This window comes from Pezoporus wallicus, unplaced genomic scaffold, assembly GCF_028554395.1.
Source record: "Pezoporus wallicus isolate ANWC-B61680 ecotype Strahan unplaced genomic scaffold, APGP_CSIRO_Pwel_v1 contig_6275, whole genome shotgun sequence".
Taxonomy (NCBI): Eukaryota; Metazoa; Chordata; class Aves; order Psittaciformes; family Psittacidae; genus Pezoporus; species Pezoporus wallicus.
The window spans coordinates 1,306,706-1,315,000 of record NW_026636901.1 but is presented as its reverse complement, the minus strand read 5'-3'; the positions used below and the strand labels follow the sequence as shown (position 1 = coordinate 1,315,000).

Sequence of the window (8,295 nt, the reverse complement as noted above, 5' to 3'; positions counted from 1 at the left end):
ACAGAAAGACTAGGTAGCAGGAGACACGGACAGAAGGGCAGGGTGGGAAGGAAAAGGAGGAAAAAAAGAAAGAGAGAGAAAGAAAGAGAGAAAGAGAGAAAGAGAGAAAGAGAGAAAGAGAGAAAGAGAGAAAGAGAGAAAGAGAGAAAGAGAGAAAGAGAGAAAGAGAGAAAGAGAGAAGGAAGGAAGGAAGGAAGGAAGGAAGGAAGGAAGGAAGGAAGGAAGGAAGGAAGGAAGGAAGGAAGGAAGGAAGGAAGGAAGGAAGGAAGGAAGGAAGGAAGGAAGGAAGGAAGGAAGGAAGGAAGGAAGGAAGGAAGGAAGGAAGGAAGGAAGGAAGGAAGGAAGGAAGGAAGGAAGGAAGGAAGGAAGGAAGGAAGGAAGGAAGGAAGGAAGGAAGGAAGGAAGGAAGGAAGGAACAAAGAAGAGGAAGCAGGTCTTTCTGCTGGCAATACCTGTCCTAATACAAGAGAGGAGCACATCCTTCGCTGAAACGGGCGGACCTTGAGCTAAAAGTTGCAGGAGGAGGCTGGGGGTGACAGTTTTTTCACTGCCCGCATATACCTTTCCCAAGCACGGAGGAGATCCTGGCTTCCTCCGTCCGTTCTTCGGGGCTGGCCGTCCAGCCAGCACAGCTTGCTCTATTGCCCTCAGTGCTGCAACTCCTGCTAAGTGGTGCTTTTTAACTCCGCGTCACGAAAGCGCTCTGTAAGCCTAGCCATCACCAAGCCAGGCCGATAGCGCAAAACAAGAAGGCAGGCGTCCTTAATGTAGAGCCAACGCTGCAAAGAAAGTGAGAGGGAGAGAGGTGACAATCACCCTGCTCCAGAAAAGCCACGACCATCTTCCTGGCGGAGAGTTTTGCCTGAGAATGAAAGGCGATTCAGGTGTGTGAGGAAAAGAAACTTCCCGAGGTCAGCAAAACTTTAGTGACTTTCCTGACTGACAAAAGCCTGAAAAAGTGTGTTGCCACTTTAGGAGGGATAACACTGGCAGTGGAGTAACCTAGGGTGGCTGATAGCTGTGTAGCATTCGTAAATCGTTACCCCCCGAAAACAGAACGTGTCCTGGACTATCAACTGAGGCATTTTTCTCTCAGTATTTGCGTCAGATATTTCAAGAAACGGGTATCGCTTTCACAAACACCTGGAAGCATTGCAGTCCTTCGGCGATGATGCCCGATAAACGCGCGCTCGAACAGCCAGTGCACGCCAGTACGGAACGGTCCCTTAGGAAGCGCTTGCCCAGACAGCCCATTGCCTAGCATAGCCCATCTTGAAGGCCAATGGGAGCGCAGGGGACCGGACTGGCAGTACCGCAGCCGGGGTTCTCCGCAGCGGTGCCCGCTGAAGGACGATACCCGGCTCCTGCCCGGGCTCAACTCCCAGCCTTTCCGCGTCCTCCAGGGAAACGGGCGGTTGCCTCTTCCCAGCAGAGCGGCCGCTTTGGGAGAAGGAGTCAGAGGAGAACAAATGCTTATTTCGGCTCTCATCGGATTCTCGGGCTGGGCCGCTTCCGAGAAAAATACAATCCGGATGCAGCGGAGGTGAAAAGGGTTAATCTGCCAAAGGGCCAGGCTAAACCCGCATACCTGAGTGCGGGGCAAAATGCTGAGTTACTAACAGGTGAAGCGAGGCAGGCATTGAGTTTCAGATCCAGGGCACAGAAGCTGAGAGTAGAAGCAGGACTTTTAACCGGTTAGGGCTGGATTAGTCAGTAAAACAGGAGTAAAAGGGATGTGGGGGAAAATGCACAAACATGCCAGTAAAGACTCCCGAACGTCGGCTCCTGCCGTGCCGATTAGAAGGGGAAAAGCTCCCCAGGACGTACGATGTAAATATTTCCTACACCGTAAGTTTCTTCTAGTTTCTCAGAGGCCAAATGAATGCTTTGGGAAACCACTCGAAACTTTTTTTTAAAGTACACGCTTCCCCGAAAGACTTGGCTTTCCAGAATTTTGGTTACTTATTCTGTTTCTTTACGTCTCATTACTCTCTTCACTTGACTGATCTTGGTCAAGTATATGACTATTAAATACAAGGCACTTAAGGAAGGGATTCAAATTTGCCTTTTCTTTCACCCTCTTAGCTGAGATTACAGGTAGCCACTTAAAAGGCTGGTGGTTTGGTGTTTTTTGCGGGGGGGAGGAGTTCCCCCTCCTGTTCGCACTTCCATCTGCAGCGCCCGACTCGCAGAGGGGCACCCAGTTTTGATGCTCCCATCACCCCCCGACGGCGGGAGCGTAGAGGCCGGCACCAGAGAGGAGAGTGGGCTGAAAGGAGCGGTTATTCTTATTTTCCTTTTTTCCTTCTCTGTTAGTAGTACTGAGTTCTTTCGAGTTTTTTATTTATCCAGTAAAAGCCTTACTAATCATTTTAAGGCCGACACCTCTACAGCAGCAGCTAGCTAACTGAGTTCTGGCGGGTGCTGGCGTTGAGCAGGGTTTCTGGTCCCAGCTCTGGCTGCAGCAGAGAGAGCCGGCTTCCCTGCCTCTCGCTCAAATTCATAGCCTGCCCGCTGCAGCACAGGGCGCTTGAAGGATAGATGTGAATTGCTGCACTGTTCATTGACTCCTACTAATGAGCCGGTCTAAATCAACACTGGCGCTAAGTAGCTCGCCTCGAAGCTTACTGAGGATATTTGGCTGATTCTTTCCTTTTTTTTTAATACCAGCTGCATAGCGGCCGGTAACAACAGTTGACCGTAATGATTTTTACTTTTTTTTTTTTTTTTTAACCTTTTTCGGTTCTGTTCTAGGTTTTTAGTAGCTTTCTAAGTTCAATGAAAGAGATATAAAGGATAGTAAGAAATTACTTCAGAGGGCCCCTATTTCTCGCTCGATGGTTCCGGGGTTAGCTTGAAGCCCGTTTCCCAGGGTACGCTTGGCACAGCTCGCCCCTGGGACGGAGAAAGATTTCGCCCGTTTTCCGTCTTCCGCGGTGGGTGCCCGCGGGAGACCTTCGCCGCTCGGAGCAGGGCTGAGCGGGAGAGAGGGTGCGAGAAGGAGGAAAGTGGATGCGGGCGCTGGGAGGTGGGGGGGGAGGGAAGCTTCCCTGCTGGGGCTGCTGTGTCTGCCCTGTGTTTTGAAAGCGGACCCCGCTCTCACATGTTGTTTCCTCACCCCCCCTGGCCCCACCTCGCCCTGATGAGGAGGTGTGAGCGACAGGGGAGCCATGAGCCTCTCCTCGCTCCTTTTCCACGACACGCCAAGTGCCCGCGACGCTGTCATGTGATAGCGAGAGAGTAGGAGCTGCGGGGGTCTCCCTACTCGGGCACCATTACAAAACCGGGCCCGAGCGCGTAGCCCCGCCACAGCCGCGGCGGCGGCCGCCCCGCTCACCTCCTCCTCTCATCGCCGACTCCGGCCCTCGCCACCGCTGCAAACTTATAAGTGGGGACGCTGGACTTAGCGGTGAGAGGGGAGAGCGGTGCGGGGTAACTCCATGCCCCCGCGCCCTCGGTGCGTGCGGAGCACCAACTCCAGCAGAGCGTGCCGGGCGGCAGCGGGGGAGCACGGGAGACTCGGCAGGCTCCGGCGGCGAGCGAGGACACCAGAGGGGGCCGCGACCCGCTTTGGCCCCGCGCCCTCCACGGCCCCGCTACCCGGGCGGCAGCTGTGCCTCCGGCGAGAGGCAGGGCGGCGTGGAGAGCGCTTCCCGCTGGGCGAGGCTGTCCGGAGGAGCCGTGAGCGGAGCACGCCGGCGGGGCGCGTCGCGGTCTCGAGTGGGCCGGGCGGGTGGCGCTCATGATGTAGAGGCGCGGCGGCGCGGCAGGGCAGTGCCGACCTGACACGGTGCGGCCGCGGGAGGGCTGCGGCGGGGTGGCGATGCCCAGGCCGGGGAAGAGCTCGTACAGCGACCAGAAGCCACCCTATTCCTACATCTCCCTGACGGCCATGGCCATCCAACATTCTCCAGAGAAGATGCTGCCCCTGAGCGACATCTACAAGTTCATCATGGAGCGGTTCCCCTACTATCGGGAACACACGCAGCGCTGGCAGAACTCCCTCCGCCACAACCTCTCCTTCAACGACTGCTTCATCAAGATTCCGCGCCGCCCCGACCAGCCGGGCAAGGGCAGCTTCTGGGCGCTGCACCCGGACTGCGGGGACATGTTTGAAAACGGCAGCTTCCTCCGACGCCGCAAGCGCTTCAAGGTCCTGCGCCCCGAGCATCATCTGCCCGGCGGCGGCGGGGCGGGCGGAGGGGCGGGGGGCGGTGGCCCCGGCAAGAGCACGGCGCCAGCCCCGCACATGGTGCACTACTTCCACTCGCACCCACCGCCGCCGCCACCCCCTCTTTCGGGCAAGGTGCCGGGGCTGGTGGGCTCCGAGGCCGCCGTGGCTGCAGCCGCATCCGTAGGGAGGCTGCCGCACTTCTCGCCCTACGGAAGCAGCCAGCCCTCCGGCTTCAAGCATCCCTTCGCCATCGAGAACATCATCGGCAGAGATTACAAGGGCGTGCTGCAGGCCGGCGGGCTGCCGCTGGCCTCGGTGATGCACCATCTGGGCTACCCGGTGCCAGGCCAGCTCAGCAGCGTGGTGAGCTCTGTGTGGCCGCACGTGGGGGTGGTGGATTCCGTGGCCGGCGTGCCCGTGTCTCCAGACTACGGACCCTTCGGTGTGCCCGTAAAGGCTCTCTGCCACCCGCCGGCTCAGACCATGCCCGCCGTCCCGGTACCCATCAAACCAGCGCCGGCGATGACCGCTGCCTCGGCCATTCCTGCTCTGACGGTCGCTGCCTCGCAGATCTGCCCGACCGCCTCCCCGTCTGCCGCTTCGCTGCTAGGACAAACCGCGAGTAACAGCCCCGAGGGCAAGGCCTCCCTCCATTCCGTCCTGGTGCACTCCTAAGGGGCGGGTGGTAGGAGGAGAGAGGCTCCCTCGGGGAGGATGCCGATATCTGGGACATGCTTGCAGCACGGAAACGCGATAGATCTCATGACCATATCCCTCTGGTGTCTGTGTTTATATTGTGTACAATCAGATAATTTGAGAGCCAGGTAGCAGGTAAGAGCTTTTGTCGTCGTTAATTATCTCTAGTGGCGGAGAGGCGGTGATGTGAAAATTCACAGCTGAGGTCAAAGTGGCTGGCTTGGAAGAAGGACCCGGCAGGGGAGGTCTCCCAGCCCTCCCGACAGCCTGCGGCACGGGGCGGCCGCTCAGCCCGGGCTCCCCGCGGAGCCCCGCTGCTGGGGAGGTCGGCCAGAAGGTCCCGCGGGACACGGCGCCCAGTGAGACAGTCCCACTGCAGGGCTGCAGCCCTCCGGCGGCTGGGGGAATCAGAAGGGCAAAGCCGCCACAAAAGTCCGCTTCACCCTCTCCCCCCGAGAGACCGAAAACCTTTGACCCGCTGTCCTGTAGATCTTGCTCCGAAAGAGGTGGGCAAAGAGGTTACGTTGGAACCTTGCGAGCTGCGGGGGCTCAGGACGTGTAACGCTCGCTGTTTAAAGAGTAAGCTTTAAATAGCTAGATTAATTAGTGGGAATTTAAATGAAAACGGCACTGACGGCGGAGGGCTCCTTTAACTGACGATCACTTGACCTTCCTCCTCACACTTTTACAGTCCATCCCAATATTTCACATGGCAGGGAAATGCCTCAGGAGGGACTGAAGCGTGACCTGGCCTCTCAAGCTGTGAATGAGCGTCTGAATTCTTTAGTTTCTCATTAAAACAAAAACCAACCCGGCGATTTGTATACTGCTTTTCACATCACCTTTGACCGCTCACCGCTACCGCTATTTTGTATGTGTTGCTTGGCGCTTTTTCCACGTGAGTGCGAACACTAAAACCTGCTGGGGATAAGGGTGGGGGAGTGGGGGAAAGCCGACAGAAAAACTATTAAAAGCAAATATTCGGGAAAAGCACTTTACTGAAAACAACCTTCTGACAGACGAGAGGTCTGTGTAAAGCAGAGGGATCAGAAGTCAGAGAGCGACGCCCTGGCTGATGAGTCCCGGATGGTTTGTGATTGATTGCTGCCGTACCCTGTCTGCCCTGCTGTATACCAATGCTCATTAAAACCCATCTATTCATTTGCTTCTGCCGGTACTGCTGTTTAAAATACTCTCCTTTCACACGGGTTTAGAAACGCGTGCTCGTCTAGCGTAAGTTCATACTCCCTTCCGCCCCCCCCCCCCCCCCCCCCAGTCTGACAAAAGTACCCCAAAGTTTTCTTTGAATCAAAGCAAGGCGAGGAAAGGGAACAGAATCCTCTCGCAGGTAAATCGCCTGCTGCAGAGACACTTTGACTCGCTGGTACTCGCAGCTCAAGGGCAAAGTGCCGGCTTCCGGGTCTGCGAAGCGACCGTCGGCTCGGATCCCCATCTCACTGAAGGCAGCTGGAGTTTTGACACTGGTTTCAGTGAGTGCTGGACCGCATCCGCTGTCTGGGATTTACCTGCCGTGCTCCCAGGGACCAGGTAGCAGTCCCGGTCCCTGGGGAAGGGTACCCTCTGCCAGGCTGGTCCTTAGGTGGACCTGCAGTCGGAGAAATTATTCCTGGGAAGGTGAACCTGCCCTCCTTCGAGTTCCGGCTGTCCAAAGTTTTCCCCACGCACACTCGCGCGATCTGTTTGACCACTTGAAATTCAACTGGAACTGTTGATTTTTCCAGTTGTTTTCTTCGCCTTATACGGGGGTTCCACCTTAATTTCGAAAATTGTAACAGTCTTAGAGCTGAAAAAAACCCATCCTAATAATATTATGCTAATGAGGCACGGGTCGATATCACGATTTGGGAATCGGTCTGGAAAGGGAATTGCCTCAAAAGTTTTGCAGCCAGATACACCGACCAGTAATCAGATACCCCAAAGAAATTATTATTAAAAAAAAAAAAAGAAAGAAAGAAAGAAAAAAAAAGTGCTTCACACTTATTTCACTCCACTTTTTAGGCAGAGAGCCAAGCCGATATTTCTGCTGCTAAAATCTAGTTGCTTATAAAGAAAGCAGCCCCACAGAAAAATCGTGAATAGCGCTAGCTCCCTATAACAGTTCGGTGTGGCAACTTAGGGAGGCTGAGTTTTTCCTTCACATCGGTCTGAGGGACAAGAAGAATGGGAAACCTGCAGCAGTAGAAGAAGTGATCATCCTGGGAATTATTCAGAGGATTTTGAACAGGTTTAAGGCTCCGGATAACCTCCTCTCGGGAAAGCTCTGCGGGGTGTGAGGGGACCTCTCGGGAAGCCCGGCGCTGCGTGCCGAAGCAGGGTGTCGGCTCAGGGGTTCTCAGGGCAGGTATCGTGACAGAGCCCGGCTGCGGGGCAGGAGGGTGTCGCGATGGAAGAAGGTGCCTGCCTGCCCCCGGGGCGGGACGATCGCAGGGACTGCTGTTTGCTGAGTGAATACGGACGGTTCTCAGCAGGTTTGTTTCACCAGCGGCAGCTCAGGGGAGATGGGGTTAGGCAGCCGGTCACCCGCCCAGAAGGTTTAGTGTAACTCCCAAAGCAGTTGCCTACACATGACCAACAGACGCTGCTTTTGTTTCGTAGCTCGTACAGTGAAAATTATAGAGGGTTAGAACCTGGTAAATTCAGACTGCCTGAAGGAAGAGCGAAATTAACTAATTGAGAACTATTTCCTAACTCCTTCATGCATTTCCACCTTATTTTTAAGGACTCCATCTGTAAACATAACCTTGGCAACGTCACGCTATTTTTTTCATCAACAACATATTGATAAAAAAAATCTCAATGCTGCTTTGAAAAAACAGATGATGGTACAAGATGTAGAGAAACGAAATAGTACCCTTTCCTCCAAGCAGAGAAGCCAGTGTAAACCAGTGAAGGGTAAGATTTTTCACTTGATAAATCAAGCAGGAAGACAGTCTTGTGCCAACTACAAGTTTGTCTGTTGACTCTACCAGCACATTTAATGCAGAAACCGCTTGCCTTCAGATTAAAGCACATATGTGTTCTGCAGAGAAAAGGCAGCTGAGCCTTTACTGAGGGGATGCAAGCAGGATGGTTATCAACAGAAGATACAGACACAAGCAGGACAAGCAAGCTTAATCTTCATATCATCTGACTGCCAAAGGTAGGGAAGTAAAAACTTGTGATAGAAGAACGGAGGTCTAAAAAAAGACACTGATCCCACCCCAGTATGCTTCTGATTTACTGTGGCTAGCTAATGTAGTGATTAGTATTTCTACCTATTTCTACCTAATTGTTCCTAACCAAAGCATTGCTTTGTGTATTATGAGTCCATAGGGCATGTGAGTCAAGAAAGGAAAGCAGTGCAGTAAGAATTCTCAAGTTAATACATTTTACAGGCTGGATCAATGGGCTGTGGCCAGTGGTAT

At 54.2% G+C, this 8,295-nt stretch overlaps 1 protein-coding gene across 1 annotated transcript; it reads left to right on the top strand.

Moving 5' to 3' along the window:
* The first annotated feature begins 3,823 nt into the window (after nt 1–3,823).
* FOXB2 (forkhead box B2) lies at nt 3,824–4,849 on the top strand. Its single transcript, XM_057402135.1, has one exon. It carries the CDS (start codon nt 3,824–3,826, stop codon nt 4,847–4,849), a length of 1,026 nt encoding a protein of 341 aa, XP_057258118.1.
* The last annotated feature ends 3,446 nt before the right edge of the window (nt 4,850–8,295 follow it).